Genomic DNA, 18,489 nt, shown 5'->3' on the forward strand with positions numbered 1-18,489 from the left:
TTAACCACAAACGACAAAACAGTCATTTACTGACAATCGTTTGTTGTTTACTGACAGTCGTTTGTTGTTTACTGACAGTCGTTTACTGACAAAATGACAATACTGACATTCAGAAATTTACACACTATCCTGGAGACCCAATGAGGGTTATAACAGAATCTGTGGAAACTATTGGTGAAATAAGTCCAGAGATGCTTGAGAGACATTTTTACATGTCAAAAGATGCAATAAAGCAGGAATGGAAAGCCCGTGTCCTGAGCAGCTCTCTCTCTACATTTTCCTGCCACACTTTCACACATGGCCTCTCCCTAGGCATCGTTTTCCGCAGGTGGTAGGTTCTTCCCCATCAAATGTGTCAGTCCCACCTGCGCGTCAAAGCCCAGCTCAAATCTCACTCCTCCATGAGCCTTCCCTAATACCTCTATTTAACACCTTCATTCCTCCTTCATAGAGCCCCCTGCATTTTGCTTATACCCACATGGTGGTCATGCAGTTGAGCCACTCAGGTCTCCCTCCAAGAGAAGCCACTCCAAGGAGCTTGGTTGGCCAACAGCCTCCAGCTGCAATACCTGCTGTGTGGCCTGAGAGTTTAGGCTTTGGGCTAAACTCTCTCGGGGACACCAAAGGGAGCAGAGGAGATGCATAGCAGCGCCTTCTGATCCTTTTTCCAAAAATGCCTTGGAAACCATTCCCAGCCAACCTTCTTTCTAGCCATGGTCTTGATAATAATCTTCCGTCTTCCTCTCCAGTCCAACCTCCACACCCCAGCCCCAGTGATCTTTCTCACTGTAGGCCTTTGTGAAGTGAACCAGCAGTGTTTCATAGCACTGAGCGAGCGCATGGGCTGTGAAGTCAGACTGCTTGGTTTTGAATTCCAACTTTGCCAGTTACTTCCTGTGGAGCCTTAGACAAGTTACTAAAGTCCCAGTGCCCCGGTTTTCTCAACTGTTAGAAAGCACTAAAGGCCTGGAACTCAAAGGGCTGTTGTTATTGTAAATGAGTTAATACATGCGAAGAGTTTGAAAATGTGTTTAGCACAGCGGAAGCATAGAGTAAATAACTCAATACATGAATGTTGCTGGTCTGGCCATAGGCTGTTGTTATCTCATTCTCTTTCCCTGGCTCCACTTTGGATAAAAATATGGTATGCATAAAGACCCTTGAAACCTGGCCCACGACCTCTGTTCTGACCTGACCTCTCTTCCCATCACTTCCCTTTGCCTTGAAGTTCTAGCAACACCAATCACCTGCCACATTCAACATCCCATGCTATGTCATGTTCCAGTATGCTGGTCCCTGCTGTCCATCGATGTAGAAGGCCCATCTTCCATCATCTGACAAGTGTACCCCTAACTGACCCTCGAGGCTCAGCTGGTCTCGAGCACTAGGTAGGCCATCCTGTCTTTTCTCCAGGCCACTCCAGTGAGCTGCATGGTGCTCAGTCACTACAGTGTGTGGGCATCATGAGGACTTTATTTTTGGTTTATTTCTAATAGCATTATTAATCATACCAACTATACATATACACAATGGCAAAAACTGGAAATAACATGTATAAATGCTCATCATTAAGAATTCATTAAATAACAGTAAAACATCCATATAATGGAGTCTTATGTGACCACTAAAATGTATTTTAAAATGCTTAATAACATGGAATATACTTCTAATAAAATGCTGAGTGAAAAACTAGTATGAAATAGTATGCAAAGGATAAGATCTCATGTACCAAATATGCATTAAAAGACTAGAAGGTAATATCTGAAATGCTGAAGTTATGAATAATTTTATTTTTTATATTTTTAACTTTTCCAAATTTTCTGCAGAGTATATATATTTATCTTCATGTAGTAAAAATTAGCTTTTAAAAAGAAATTTGGGGCTTCTGTAAAGCACAGGGACCAACAGAACAAACACTCAGTGAACAGTACTCATGAATGAACCAACTAACTGAACACCATAGGTATCATACCTACTACAGTAGTGGAATCAAGACTGAAAAAATAGACATGCAGATACCATTAATCAGGAGAAAGGACATGTTTGAGGAGGAGATGAGACTGATTTTTGAAATACTTTATTTGAGATGATTCTTGAAAATTCAGGTGGAGATGTTCAGTGATCAAACGGAAGGTACACAGATGGAATGAACAATTCTGCCCCCTTGGTGGTGATTGTAAATCAAAAAGATGAGCTAAGTCGGGTGGTGAAGATAAACAACAGGAAAATGAATCAAACAGCCCATTTCCAATGTTCCTGTCATAAATCTGGTGCTAAGTGTGTTCAGTAAGTGACCTGTTCACCTGTGAGAGTCTCTGGACATCTCTAAAAATATCAGCTCCCAGGTAATCAAATAAACTTCACCAGCACTTATCCCTGTATTCTTCTGGTCTACACATCTGTGCGCATACTTGTCTGCACAAACCAACATCTAGAACACTGTAAGTACGGTTTACTTACGTTGTCCGCAGTGAGTCCCTATGTATCCTTTCTGGCATATGCAGTGGTCATCACTGCAGCTACCTCCATTCATACAGCGAATATTACAGTGCTGGACTTGAAAAGGAAAAAAAGAATAATTAATTTTGCAATTTAAGTACATACACTGCAACAGTACACATGGGTTGATTTGTAGCAATTTAAAGAGAAAATAAAATGATTTATCAAGATTCATACACTTATTCAGAAGTGACTTAATTGGAATGCTAAACATGTTATCTTTTGTGTGTACAAAATGATTTACAGTGCATGTAATTGTTTCTTTGATATTCACTCTAGTCATGCTAAATAACTTCCCTGATTTAGCAGAATTTATCATTCAATATCATTTCTGTAATTTATACTCAGAAAGTAGTGTTTCTGAGTAACCATATGAGACAAGATTAGCATGACAATAATTTTTATTTTAAAAGATTTAGAATCCCAGGTAGGCACCCAGGAGAACAGTCGGAGTGAAAAATTCCAAGGATCTTTGTTAAAAGACATTTTGGTGGCAGCAAAAAAGAAGGTAAAAAGACCTACGACAGCATTCAATAAAACACTGCCTAACAGTGGAGATGGCTACCCTTCGCTCAGAGAGAGATGCTTGTTTCAACAGCAATCCTAAACCAAGTAAGACCTGCAGTGTTTGAAATTCATTCTTTATCACACTGTCACCTACAGAACTGGGGGCTTTAGGGCCCAGGACAGAAAGACCACAGGCAGACAGGTAGACCTGAAGCAAGGAGACCCTAGAAGGAGCTTGAGTACAAGACACCTATTGTTGAGAGTGACAGTGGGGCCTGGGCTCTGGCTTCTCTATTGTTCAGGCTGAGTCTATGTCAGTAATTCAGGCATAAGAACACTTTCAAAATCCTAGGCTGTTCCTTAGTCCTGCAGAACCAGTAACTACCCCCCTTGGAGAAGACTGAGGCTTCATCATTAATCCTTGTTGACACATCTCTCTACAAGGAGGCCAGGACCGGGCATGGAAGGTTTGGCTTACACTGTCCTGTCCTCCAAGCTGTGGCAGTAAATTCCTAGAGGCAAAGGCTCTATAATTTCTCATAAGGAGAGAATCTCTTCTGTGCAGACCAAAACTCAGTGGCTTATGTTTGCTCCTCTGCTCAGGCTTCCTGGAGCACGGAGGCCAAGTCTCCTCCCAGGAGCCGAGAGCAGACTCCTCCAGTAGCCACCTTCTTGGCACCCCCTGTTAGGAGGCTCAGCACAGTACCAAAGAGTGGCTGGTGACGTCAGGAAGAAAGAGACATTTCCACAATGAGCTACACAAGCCTCAGCATGACAACAGGAAAAGGAAGGTGCCAGAACTCAATACTGATTAGGACCCTCCCAGAGCACCAAAGAGTTAAGTCAAGTAGAAAGCGATGCACCATTGCAAGAACATGTCATGCACATACTGAAACACCGTCAAAGGCTCGCTACCCCTCCTGTATGAAGAACGACCTCCATCTCTCAGGATTCAAAGCCCCCCTCAGGGGGGTCCCATCGGCCTTTGGGAGCTCCTTTGCAAACTCCTAATATGTCATATGACTCAGTCCCCAATCTACCTCATCAGTCATTCATTCCTTCAACCAATGTTTCTGAGTGCCTACAACGTGCCATACAAAATGCCAGGCACTTTGTTTCTGCTGGTCTCTTTGTGGACTCTCCTCTTTAACCCGTCTCTCTGTCTCTTTTAACTCCCAACCCCCAACATAAAACAGACAGTTCTCACCAAATACTGAAATCCTACTTATCTCCAAGACCCATTGCAAATGTCTTTTTTCCCTTCAATCTTTTCTGATTTCTGTTCTCACCTCCCTCTAGATATGAGCCCTCTTTTCTCCGACTCCAGAGTACTTTATACATCTCTTAGGAAATGTATATTATATATCCAAACCTATTTTTTAAAGTTATTTCTCCTATCCTCAGCCCATTTGTCTAAAAGCTTCTTGAGAGTGGGAAGCAAGAAGACTATTAACTAGATCCTCACAAGTGCTCAGTGTAGCCCTTGTCCATTTGGAGATGCTCTACAAAACTTGACTAAATTAACATCTATTTATGTAAATCATACTACCTGATAGTGATATCCAGAGACAGGCTCAAAAATTAAGACTGAGAATCCGCCCTTTGTGTTCTAAGCACTTACACAGCCCCAAATGGGTTGCTATTAAATACAATTTGTATCTTCATTTCTCCATGTATGAAAGCAAAAATAATTCCTGTGTTGGAGAATTGTTATAGAATTCAAGAAACCCAGGAAACTGGTGAAAACAAACTGTTATTTTTAGGTTCCTATGATTCTATTAAAACGTCTCAGCCAAAATGCTTTTTAAGTAAAAAATTATCTTCAAATACACAAAAGAAATGATTCGGTGAAAAATTTGGATAGTATTCTAAGTAGGTCAGGAAAAGGTGTATAGTTGCTTTAAAATTTGAAGTTAAACTTAGCTTCATCCTATCTTAGCAAAACAGAGAGGACTGGGAAAAGCGCAGGAAATGATGTCATCTGTCAAGCAGCATTGGGCCTCAACCCACAAACTGATCTCAATTAAAGCAGCTCATGCCAAAAGCTAATTTCCATTCCCACATGAGCAACAACGCCATTTAGCTACTTCGAGATAAAAAAGCTAGCAGTAGTTTAAATAGTGACTTTACATTATTTGTTCAAATTAAAAAATAGAATGAATTCTTCTTTCCAGGAAGAATGGCAAGTTTATATTTAAATGTAACAAATACAATAAAAACCTCTCTAACTTGTTTTTATATCTTTTCTGCCCTGCCTTTCAAGTGAACCTTTTCCAGCATAAAATATTCTTTCTCCTTTAAAATATAGTATCACTTGGTCAGACTTATGAAAAATAAGGCATGTTAGTCCAGGGGTCCAAAAAGGCCAATGAGTCACGGGTCCCTGGCCCAGGGGCACAAGCTCGCCAACAGAGAATAGGATCTTAATCTCACCTGCTTTGCTATAAACATGTTTACCAAAGACACTGGGTTCTTTGTGAGTCTTAGATCTTTAGGGGAGAGCAAGTACTCAAGACTTCGCGACACAGCAGGGACAGTTCGGAGTTTAGAGAGCATATGTACACAAATTGGTTTTCTTTCTGATTGAGTGCTGTCATGGATGCACATTCTAACTTTGATGTCAACAAGAATTCCAGATGTCTGACCATTTGGAGGAAAGTTCAATGTCTCTAAACAGGCCAGTTGAAAAATAAGAACTCTACTTAAACCCATAAAGATGTTGCATCTTTATTGGATGCTCTACATAAGTCCGAATGTGTTCCTAAATTCAGTCTGTATAGAGATTTGACCAGCAACTGAAAGTGCTGGCGGAGTCCAAGTGTCAGCGTACAGGCCTGTGCTCCCACAGGAGGCACCGGAGGCCGCGGTGGGGACTTCCCCTCAAAGGGTTTCAAGTAAGGCTCCGCATCCTGGAACTCACAGGAAAGGCCACCATTAACCTGTATCCATGTAGGATCCCAAATGAACTTTGTTTGTTCCAGACGCCAGTCAGTCTCTCAACCATTCAAAAAACACTGACCGAACAGCCTTCTATTTGACAGGCTTCGGGAAGAGGAGCGGAAACTCTCCTCTTTCTTTTCCACATTTCCAAACCATACTTTTTATTTTGGGGGTTTTTTGCTTTTTAATTTTTTATTAACCTTTATTGTATTTTTCCATTNTTGGATGCTCTACATAAGTCCGAATGTGTTCCTAAATTCAGTCTGTATAGAGATTTGACCAGCAACTGAAAGTGCTGGCGGAGTCCAAGTGTCAGCGTACAGGCCTGTGCTCCCACAGGAGGCACCGGAGGCCGCGGTGGGGACTTCCCCTCAAAGGGTTTCAAGTAAGGCTCCGCATCCTGGAACTCACAGGAAAGGCCGCCATTAACCTGTATCCATGTAGGATCCCAAATGAACTTTGTTTGTTCCAGACGCCAGTCAGTCTCTCAGACATTCAAAAAACACTGACCGAACCGCCTTCTATTTGACAGGCTTCGGGAAGAGGAGCGGAAACTCTCCTCTTTCTTTTCCACATTTCCAAACCATATTTTTTATTTGGGTTTTTTTTTGCTTTTTAATTTTTTATTAACCTTTATTGTATTTTTCCATTACTATTTAGTCCCCTTATGCCCTCCTACCCCCAGCAATCACCACACTGTTGTCCATGTCCATGAGTCCTTTCTCCTTTTTGCTCAATCTCTCCACCCCTTCCTTCCCCCCTCCCCAGCTGTCATCCTGCTCTCCATCTACAAGTCTGTCCCCATTTTCCTTCTAAGTTCAGTTTGCTCATTAGATGCCACATATGAGTATTTGTCACATGGTATTTGTCTTTCCCTGGCTGGCTTATTACCTTAGCATAATGTTCTCCAGGTAAAGTAGCTTCAACAACCTTTGAAAAGGGTCAAATGTCCTTCTTTTTTGCAGCTGAGGAGTATTCCATTGTGAAAACTTTCCTTACATTAACGCCCAGTAGAGATTAATTCTTTGTTTTTAATTCTATTTTATTGCTTATGCTATTACAGTTAACCTGATTTTTCCCTTTGCCACCCTCCACCCAGCACCCCCCACTCCTTCAGGCAATCCCCCCACCACTGTTCGTGTCCATGGGTCATGTGTATAAGTTCCTTGGCTACTCCATTTCCTATACTGTACTTTACATCCCCATGGCTATTCTGTAACTACCTATTTGTACTTCTTAATCCCCTCACCTCTTCACCCATCCCTCACAACCCCCTCCCATCTTGCAACCATCAAAATGCTCTCCAGATCCATGATTCTGTCTCTGTTGTTCTTGCTTGCTTACTTTGTTTTTTAGATTCAATTAGTGATCGATATGTATTTTTTGCCATTTTATTGTTCATAGTGTTGATCTTTTTCTTAAATAAGTCCCTTTAACATTTCATATAATAAAGGCTTGGTGATGATGAACTCCTTTAGTTTTTTCTCATCTGGGAAGCTCTTTATCTGCCCTTTGATTCTAAATGATAGCTTTGCTGGGCAGAGCAATCTTGGCTGTAGGTCTCTGCTTTTCATGACTTTGAATATTTCTTGCCAATCCCTCCCAGGCTAAAAAGTTTCTTTTGAGAAATCAGCTGACAGTCTTATGGGAACTTCCCTATAGGTAATTAACTTCTTTTCTCTTGCTGCTTTGAAGATTCTTTTTTTATCATTAACCTTTGGCATTTTAATTATAATGTGTCTTGGAGTCTGTAGCTGCCCACTGGGTACACTGACCTTGGGGTTTCCAGTGTTGCCGGTCAAGTTCAGTCCCTACTTTTGTTTTTCCTGGGGCTACACTGCCTGACTTATAAAGCAACCTGAAATGGCTGCTACTCGTGCTGGGCTTAAAGATTCCAGCGTGAAGCCAAGCTATGAATCCAGGCTGGCTGCTGCTGGTGCCCAGCCTGGGGCTCACTGAGGCCAGCTATTGCTTGTTTGAGAGGATTTAGGGTGTTGTGAAGCACCAGCTGAAACCAGCCATTCATATGGAAAAGCAGCTTGGGTGGGCCCACAAATTGAGTGGGGCAGATTCTCTGGGGACCTCTAAGGTAGGTCAAACAGTGTTAGCCAGGTTGATAAAGTCTCAGACAAGGCACCACCTTGCTTCCTCTGTGGGGGGAGGACTCATAAAAGGGACAATGGCCTCTGCTTGCCTTGATGCCAGACACTTCAGTTCCTTCCTATATGCCACTGGTGCCTTCAAACTGCTACCCCCATGCTAGAACTCAGAGAGAGTGAGTCTGAGTAGGTGAGTCCATGTGTGGGTTCCTTAAGAGGAACTGCTTGGGGCTCCAGAAGTTTCTTCCACCAATTCAATCCCCACTGGTCTTTGCAGCCAAAAATTGTGGGGACTTATCTTCCTGGCACTGGAACCCTGGGCTGGGGGCCTGGTGTGGGGCTGGGAATCCTTATTCCTGAGATAGCTTTCCTGAATTTTGATCCACCAACCATGGGTAAGGGACCAGCCCATTCCATGTCTGAGCCCCTCCTCCAAGTCTGGATGGATGTGGTTTCTTTAATACCATAATCATCACACTCCCATTCAAATCGATTTCTGATATTTCTGAGTGAGGATTGTTCTATATTTTAGTTGTAATTGTGATACAGTTGTACACAGAAGCAAGCCATGGCTGCCTACACTGCCATCTTGCCTGGAGGTCCAGATTAATTCTTAAAATAACCAGTCAGAAGAGAACAATGTGAGCATACTATTGAAACAAGAGATGCAGGGCTACACTTGGGTCTAAATACCCAGGCAGTGATTTTCTTTGGGATGCATGAGGTTGACAATGATTCTAAAGACCTGCCATTATCTTGGCAGGCACAAGGGGCAGACAGAACACTGGGAGCAATTTGCAAGTAAGCATCTGTATGGCAAGGGGTGATTTTAATTTAGGAACTAGGAAAAGCATGAGACAGACACATCAAGCAACTGGGCTCACTCGTGGACTCCACACCTGAGCCTGCGCCAGGACAACCAGAGTCACTGCAGGATGAAAAGATTTTCACAGGAAGAGGCAACAGCAATAACATTCTTCTTAAGTGCATAAACATCCCATGCTGCCTAAAGACACACCACTCAGAAGACCAACTTCACTAAAATATATCAAAACCCCCCCTCAAAAAACTAGCAGAGCTGGAAAAGGTCCAGAGAAAGGCAAGTTATATGATAGCAGTGATAAAGGCATTTCCACACAAGGCGGATTAGAAAGCAAAGAACTCAACTGTTTCTGTGGACGAGTCCGGGCAGATTCTTCCCGCTCATTTTCTCCCTGTCCATATGAATCCCACACATCCCTAAAAACTGTTTCAAAGAGTCACTTCTTGCAGACTACCACCTTCCCTTGCCTTCAGTCATCGTGCTTTCAGCACGTGGTCGCCCCACACTCCCTCAGAGGCACTAACACGCTGCTCCACAGCTGTTACCCGGCCTTCTATAGCCTTCGAGGTTGGATTCGTGTTGGAAGTACAAACGACCCAAATTCTCACGGAATCTGAAGTGGATTGAAAATGACAAGATTTAACAAAGTGACAAGGAGTTCCACAGAGTCAAGATGTCAATCCTTTCCAACCAAATGGACACACAGATTTAACATAATTCCTATCAAAATCCTAGAAACGTTTTTTTGTAGATATGGACAAGACTGATCTCAAATTTATGTGAATAAGCCAAGGAACTAGAAGAGCTAACAACAATTTTTTAAAAGGAGGATAAAGTGAAAGGAATTAGTCTACTCAATTTTCAAGACACCTATGGCTGCAGCAATCGAGACTGTACAGCATTAAAGAAGGGACAGACACGGGGGTCAGTGAGTAACACAGAGAACCCAGAAATAGATCTTCACAGATATGGCCAACTGATTTTTTTGGCAAAAAGTAATTCAATGGATAAAGTATAGTCTTTTCAGAAATAAGTGTTGTTGGAGCAAGTGGACATCAGTACGTCTTAATTAAGCCTAGATCTCAACCTCACACCTCACACTTAAATTATCTCAATGTGGATCACAGATGCAAGTATAAAATGTAAAACTATGTAAATTTTAAGGGAAAAAATAGAGAAAACCTTCAGGACCTAGGGCTAAGCAAAGGGCTCTTAGACTTGACACCAAAAGCAAAGTCTGTTAAAGGAAAATTTGATACACTGAATTCATCAAATTTAAAAACTGATACTTCTGTGAAAAACTATTAGAAAATTGAAAAAGCAAACTACAGAGTGGAAGAAAATGTTCACAAATCACATATCTGACAAAGATTAGTACTTCAAATATACAAAGAACTCTCAAAATTGTAAAATAGCAAGCAATCCAATTAGAACCTAGGTAAAAGTACAAAGAGATACTTCACACAAGAAATATAAAGGTGGCAAATAGGTACACAAGAAGATACTCAACATATAAGCCAGTAGGAACATGCAAATTAAAACCACACTGAAATACCACTACACACCCATCAGCATAGCTAAAATGAAAAATAGTGACCACTTCAAAAGCTGGTGAGGATGCAGAGAAATTAGGTCATTTATACATTGCTGGTGAGGATGTGAAATGGTACAGCCACTCCAAAAGCAGTCTGACAGTTTCTTAAAAAGCTAACTATGCAATTAATGTACAACCCAGCAATTGCATTCCTGGGAATTTGTCCTAGAGAAATGAAGATGTATGTTCACACAAAAACCTTACATGAATGTTCATAGCACCTTTGTTTAAGTAACCACAAAAAAACAACTGTAAACAACCCAGATGTCCCTCGGTGGGTGAATGCACTGAACAAACTGTGGTGCATAGCGTGTAACAGTACTCAGCACTAAAAGGGAACAACTATTGATATACAACCAGAATGGCTCTCCAGAGAATTATGCTGAGCAAAAGCCGATCCCAACAGGTTACATACTATGTGGTTCCATTTATAAAACATTATTGAAATGACAAAATTATAGAATTGGAAAATAAATTAGTGATTGTCAGGATTCAGGAGAACAGAGGCAGGAGAAAAACACTATAAAAAGGTAACATGAAGATCCTTGTGTTGATCAAAATGTCCTATATTCTGACTATATCACTGGCATTACCTTGGTTGTGATAGTCTCCTAGTTTCGCAAGTTGCTAACATGGGGGAAGCTGGGCAAAAGGTACCCTGGATCTCCATGTGTTATTTCTTACAACTTGATGTGAATGCATAGTTATCTCAAAATAAGAATTCAAAAATTTTTAACAACATAACGAATAAAACAAGGTGAACATGAAATTGGTCTCCAAATTCCAAAATATAAAACGTAGAGACCATATTTTATAATGATATATTATTTAAGAAGAAAATTTTTATAGGTACATATATTTACAAGGAGTTTGAGTAAATTCATGGATCAGTCCACTGTGACAAGTCTCTACAAGAATTAGGATCCCTTGGGGACCATCTGGCCTCAGAGTCTAATAGAGCAGAGAAGGGTCCTCACAGAGCTGGAACTAGGTCTAGAAAACCCGCTGATCTAACCCATTAATCTAAGATTAATTAATCTTCTCTGTTTGCCCCAGTGCCTCAATGCCAGTGGCAAGACTCCAAGTAGATTAAGGGAAGCCACATCCTCCTGATTCCTGAAGGAATTGCTGACTTGCACTCTGGACCTTCTGGAAACCCAATCTCTCACTCAGGCCACGAAGAGATCATTTCCTATTTTCAGAGTCACAGGATATTCAAGTCAAAAACAACTTTAAAATAACCATCCTTCTTTCATTCTTTTCATTTTCAAATGAGAAAAACTGAGGCCTCAGAGGTCCTACAACCTGCCTAGACTTCCTTAACGTCTATCACAGAACAAGCATAAAATCTCTAATAGGAAATAGTGGTGAGAAGATCTAAATGTACCCTCTTTTCATGGAACCACAGGTAATGAATGCAAACAATTCACTGAGTTCGGTTATCCTTCTGCTAGCAAGAGAGTTAGCAAAAGTGGTCTACCCACATTTGCTGTCTACCACGCCACGGCCAGAAGATCAATAGGAAGGTACAGGTCTTCCCTAGAACATCAGTTCAAAAGATGAGAAATGGGTTCTGATCATCCCCAAGTACCCTTAATTTAAAATGTTCTGCCATCTTTAATTCTGCAAGTTGTTTAGACAATATTAGTTTATGTAAAGTCCAAACTGATGATATCAAAAGCTCCAAATGCCTCAAAGGTCCTGATGATCCAAATCCTCCTCTTCACACTACTCTTATCCACAAGCTACTTGGGGACATTTTCCCAGTGTCCCAGCATCATAGATGGACCCAACCCTCTCCAAAGAATATTATCCGCAAATCTTAAACTCCAATCTCTAGCCTAAACCTGGCCACTGGACTTCACCACCCTCGCACCTCACTGCTGGGTCGAGGTCTACGAGGACCACAGCTTCCCCCTCTGGTCTTGTTAAGAGCTTATGGTCACATCTCATTAGAGAGATGTCATTACTTGGCAGAGAAATCACTAGTGACTCACACTATCATTGAAACTTTCCAGCTGGATACTCAGTTTTGCCACCTGGCTATGTTTTCTTCTCCCAGAGGACTGAAGGACCAATCTGAGAGATGGGTCTATTCCCAACATGATATGCAAATTCCTCCTCCAACCCAGAGGCTCTCACTCCTCAGCAGCAGCCTGAGGGCCATCCTGATGGGGATGGAGACATCCAATCTGTTCCTGGGCTGCCAGATGACTCCTCTGCTTCCTTCTATTCATCCAGCTCAAATGCCCTTGATACATGGAATGAACCTTCTGTTGTGTGGAGAACATACACTCAGTGCAGTAAGCAGATGAGTCCCAGCCTGCAGGGAGAGGGGTGGGATCTACTCCAATCTACAACTGTCTGTATTTAGTGCTAGACTGTTTCTGTTTGGTTTCCACCAGAAACAAATTCTGAGACAATAATTTGAATGTGAGTAGTTTATTTTGGAAGTAATTTCAGGAAACACTGATAAGAGAGTGGGGGAAAGTGAGCCAGGAAAGAGAAGGAAGCTAATAAAATACATTATCAAGCCTATTCCTACTGTGGGCAAGCGGGAAACTTCAGGAAACAGTGCAGAACACACCTCATAGTTATGCGCACTGAGAGGCAAGGAAACTAGGGCACTTTCCCAGCACTCTCCATCCGTCATTGGTTAAAAGTTGCTTGTAGGACCATTAACCAACCCCCTCACCCCCAGCCTTTCCATCTTGCTCTTCACACAGACATGGCATGCTCCCAGGCCAGGAAAACTTTACAAAGGTCTCAGCCAGAGTCATCCATGTCCACCCATGAATGCCAAGGCTCCAAGAGGGTCTGCTACCAAGTACTAGTTGCCTTGTCCTATTAAATGGCTTATAAGAGCCATGCTTAACTGTTAGGACTCAATGAGTAATGAACATTGACCACCATGAAGCTTCTACTTGCAATAGACAGATGAAAAAAAGAGAGAGAGAATTTCTCAGAGATTCTACAGAGCACCAGCGAAAGGTTTCTGTTGTTAAGTTCATTTAGGAAACTCCAAATACCATTATATCCCTTTCTTACTGACAGATTCCACAATATTTTTCCTTAAAACTTTGTCAAAAACAGAACACGCAGAAGAAGAGTATATTCTCTCACTAAAAATGGGAAATTGGAAAGGAACCTGTTTTTTGCCTTGGTGATGGTCAAGGTGTTGAGGAACATGAACTTCAATTTTGTTAACAACCAATAATGACTCAACTCTTTCCCAATCCCCACATTTCCCCTAATTCCCTGCTGAGGACCCCACATTTAGAGAACAAGCAAGCAAAGGTTCTGAGGAATGAACTGTAAATACTTGCTTGGCTCACAAAATGAACAAAGGGGCAAAATTCTGAAAGGGAAAAATCACTGTGCTTCATGATAGATCATCCCCCAGAAGCTGCCGGAACGACTTCTTAGGTTGCCATAACGACCCCTTCTTGCAAAGGCAGGGGTCTTAAATTTTCAAAAAGGGTTTAATAAGATTCACATTTCAGTACCACAAGGAAGGCTGCCTAGTTTTCTTGAGCCAGTATGTTCATGAAACAATCATTTCATTGAGCATCTTTTATGGTGTTTACATTGGAGACCCAAAGATAAATAAGGCAATACCTACACAGAAGGAAGTCATAATCTTTATATTACTCATAGTAACTGTGTCCCATATAGCAATTTCCCTATAAAGAGTGAAGAAGGGAAGTGGGAGGCCAGATTGAGAAAAGTCATTCCAAATATTTTGGGCAAAACAGAGAAGGCAGATGTTCTAGTGAAAAATGTACTGCAGGCAAGAGAAAAACCAAAAGCAAATTTAGGAGAAAATGGGGTGTAACCACATAAAATAATATTATATATAATGACATGTTATACTCACTGGATCTGGAGCCACAGGAAGGAGATATCTGACCAGATGGGCAAGTGCACATATTTGGCCTAGAACAGAATCCGTCCCCACAGGAATGCCGGCAAATGGCTGTGGATGAAACCAGAGGTCTGTGAGCACGTGGCTTCGGTGCACGGTGATTGACAGGGACCAGGTCCTCAAGTGAGGAAACCTGGGCTCTCAGGCTCCTCATTAACTCCGCCATCACAACTTGTGTGACCTTAGGCCTCAGGTTTATTCCTTTACCAAATGAATCTGTTGGGCTAAATAAACCCTGGCTATAAAATTGGCTAACTCCCTCAACCACATCAGTGCTGCTCAGCCTCTCTCTGCTTATTCCTCAGCACTCAGCCTCCCAGAAGCCCCACACATCCTATGAAGGGAAAACAAAACAAAGAAAAATCCTGCACCTAAACATATTTATATATCTATAGGCATTCTGTTTTTATATTAAACTCAAGATTTAATGACATAAAAATTACCACAGCATTCATGGAAGCCTACTTTTATCATGAATGTCCAATGTTTAATAATTTCTACAAAAACACTGTGGCCTGCTAAGACTACCTCTCTGTTTCGGATCTTGCTAGTTGAGGACATGGGATCTACGTAGCAGCCTCTGGCCTACATTTAGTCTGTGAATTACATCGCCAGTCTGAGAGACGTCAGAAATCCACTGCATTGTCCTGATTCTACAGTCAGAACGCTGTTCGCCTTTAGAGAAATATTAACATTTTCACGACACCTGCAGACTGATATCATACTGTTACCAAATGCTTTGCTAGTGACCAAAGGAGTAAGTTTAAATGGCAAATGACTCATATTTATCATCAAACTAAGACTTGGTCACTACTTTTTATACTTATAGGCATGATCCTTTCCTCAAACTCCTACACAACCTTGCAAGAGGCAAATGAGATGCACAAAGGCCAGATACAATACACCTGAAAGGAAATTCATTGAACCATTAACACATCTATGGATGGAGATAAAAAAGAAGCTGTCAAAGGACCCTATAAACATTTATTTAAAGACTTGAAGACAGCATTTCTCAGAGATTCTACAGAGCACCTCTGTTGTTAAGTCCATTTAGGAAACTCCAAATACCATTATATCCCTTTCTTACTGACTCAACTTTGAGTTTGAAATGCACCACAATGTGACAAACAAATAAGTTGCCTTTGGTCAAAACCAAGAATTGGGAAAACGGTAACTTTTTTCAGGTCACCAAGAGAATATTGGTTGAAATAGTCTATCCTTTTCCACAGATCACTGTTGGCCAAGTGAGAAGGTGGGTTAAGTGACTCCTTAACGTCCTTTTAGCCCCGAATTCTGCCTGTTCTACTAACAGAATATTCTGGAAACTGAAGATTATTTCATAGATATGAAGACTATAAAAGTTCATGGAGCCCTGGCTAGTGTAGCTCAGTGGATTGAGTGTGGGCCTGCGAACCAGAGGATCTCGGTTCAATTCCAGGTCAGGGCACATGCCTGGGTTACATGCCAGTTCCCAGCAGGGGACTCACAAGAGGCAACCATACATTGATATTTCTCTCCCTCTCTCCTTCCTTTTCCCTCTAAAGATAAAAAAAAAATTTTTTTAAAGTTCATAGAGGGCAGACACCATAACCAAGTGAACTTAGTCTCTCTGTTGAATATATCTTATCTGGTATGGGAGGTGTCACTCGACATGTGGGGGATATTTTGAGAACGAGGCAGTCTGCCACAGCGGCACAGTCCAGAGAGGAATCTCTGGGATCATTTGCACTCCCCCCTAGTCTTTCCACTGGTCATCATCTGATGCCCTCTCTGCTTCCTCTCCCTTTGTCTAACAGTGATGTCTGCCTTTGGCCTTCACCACCCTAATTCAATGCACAAGGTTTGGGTAGGCGTGTGGGTGGCCAACAAAGTCAGAAGTTACCGTAAGGAAAGCAGCAATGGTAGCATTTTTTCTAAATCCCTCCAAAGTGATTCCATATCTGTGCAGCCAGGCACAGCATACGTAACGGCATGCAACACTGACCAAAGAATCCCCATACTCTATGGCTCTCTTCCTTATAGCTCAGAAATATCCTAAAAGAAACCATTGGACTAACGTATAACAGTGGTTTGACCAAGTCAATGTATTTCCCAACCTGAATTTGAAGAAAGTCAGAAAATCTTAGAGCTGGAAGACTCTTCAATAAGCACATTACTGGTATGTGGTTACAAAGGACCGAGTGCTAAAAATCACCGTGCAACCAAAACAACAAAAGGAGAACATGCAGAATGACAGATTGTCTATTTACTTACGAACAATACACTGATTTCCACCAGGTAAGGTTTTCCACCCAGGGCAACAGTAAACATTAAACCGTGATCCACAGACATTGGGTCTGAAAAAAAAAAGTGAAAAAAAAGTTCCATTACAAGAAGTCCACAGTTTTTTTTAAAAAAAACATAACTTGTGACCAAATAAAAGCAAAAATTCCTGAGTTATAAGAAGAAGATGAATCTTTGCAGACAGAGAAAAGCAAACTCATGGCACTCAATGCTGGCTTCTTAGTGTGACACACTTTAACAGGATGGTATCAGTAAGAATATTCCTTCCTATCACATGTGCGTATAGCACATTGGGAAGGTAAAAACCAGGGATGCGAGCTGCAGGGACTTCTGTCACAATACAGAGTATGAATCATTTGTGTAGTTACATGAGTGTAATTGAAACAACAAACTTCCTACTAATCTAGTTAAGAAAGGTCATCATAAAAATCTATTGCATGTAAGGCTTTAAACTTCTATTTGTTGAAGTTTGGTATATTTTTTCCTATGGCCCAGCTCACCTCTTAAAAGAAAGAATGGCCACATTCCTCCTTTCACGAGAATTACAGGAATGCAAATCCTGACATTAGTCAGAATAAATAAAAGCTGAAACGCATAAATATTTCTTTAGCCAAAGTTTGGAGACACGGTTAACACCAGCAGTTACGGGAAAGTAAGATCGACACCCCTCTGGGTTTCTTGTTTACAGACAGTTCACCACCCGACTTAGTCCACAGCCTTCATTCCAAATCCAGATGACCCATATTTAAAAATTTAAGGGGCCAGCTGGGTGAGGATCTAGCTAATTCTACAGTGGAAACTAAGGCAGAGGATAGAACACAGAGAGACCCAGAAGAAACCACTCACTTTACTTTGCCATATCTACAGGCCTAAACATTAGGGCTAGTGCCTTGAGTTCAGAAGGAAGTTCAATTATTTTGCAATCAATTCCACAAACTAGGAGCTATTTCAAGGCTTGCTGGTATAACAGTCCCATAAGCATAAGCCTTTTAAAAATGCATAGCTAAAATGTATTTTCAGTTGGGGTGCACTCACATATTCTCCCTATACATGCAGACCATTTGTAATTGGACAGAACCCTACTGCATTTCCTCTGAACTCACTTCATGGACCACATGCAGGACTGAGAACAAAGGTGAGGTCGTTGCCCCATCCTGTGCTCCTCTGACAGCCCAAGAGAACCTGGAACACTCTGCAGGGCAAAATGCATACATCAGACTGACTGATGCTGAGGTCAGAAAGAGAAGTGTGAAGAATGACAGAGGGGCCAGGCAAATGGCCCTAAATCCAGACACAACTGCCCAGCGCTTCTCCAAGGGTAAACAGAAAATAATTGACTAGAGACATAATGTATGTATATTAAATGACTTCAAGGCCTCTCTGTGCCTTAGTTTATTTCTCTACACACTGGGATAATAAAATATCTGCCTGGTATACATCATTTGTTTGTGTGCATCAGATGAAATGAGGGATGGGAAAAGCTTCATACATGAAAAGGACAATAAAAATACCATGTGGCATCTTCTGACTTATAGTACCTACTCAGGCAAAGGAACCATAAGAAATAAAGGAAGGAAGACTTTATTAGGAATTCTTAACCAATGGCTCTCAATCCCTCACCCCTCCTGTGACAAAGCTGTGCCCCAAACTTCAGATCAGAGTGCAAAGAATTTCCTAGGGCAACTCAAAATCTCAGAAAGAGAGTGAGGGGAGAGGGAAGGTAGGGGGCTGGGGTGGGGTGGGGTGGGGAGAGGCACTCCACCTTTCTAAATGTCGTAAATGTTCTCTTGATCTAAAACAACAATCTGGGCTAAAGTCA

At 41.6% G+C, this 18,489-nt stretch overlaps 1 protein-coding gene across 4 annotated transcripts in view; it reads right to left on the bottom strand.

Annotated features, from left to right (window-relative positions):
- Positions 1–18,489, bottom strand: part of FBN1 (fibrillin 1) — a 227,932-nt gene that overhangs the window by 179,539 nt on the left and 29,904 nt on the right. For all 4 annotated transcript variants that reach the window (XM_037054584.1, XM_037054585.1, XM_037054583.1 and 1 more), the window contains 3 exons: positions 16,641–16,723; positions 14,340–14,438; positions 2,461–2,556 (listed from right to left, as the gene is read on the bottom strand). In XM_037054584.1, the coding sequence (XP_036910479.1) occupies positions 2,461–2,556; positions 14,340–14,438; positions 16,641–16,723 (278 nt within the window). The remainder of the gene's footprint in view (positions 1–2,460; positions 2,557–14,339; positions 14,439–16,640; positions 16,724–18,489) is intronic.

The sequence above is a fragment of the Sturnira hondurensis genome, unplaced genomic scaffold, assembly GCF_014824575.4.
Source record: "Sturnira hondurensis isolate 20B ecotype Veracruz unplaced genomic scaffold, ASM1482457v3 Scaffold0008196, whole genome shotgun sequence".
Lineage (NCBI taxonomy): Eukaryota > Metazoa > Chordata > Mammalia > Chiroptera > Phyllostomidae > Sturnira > Sturnira hondurensis.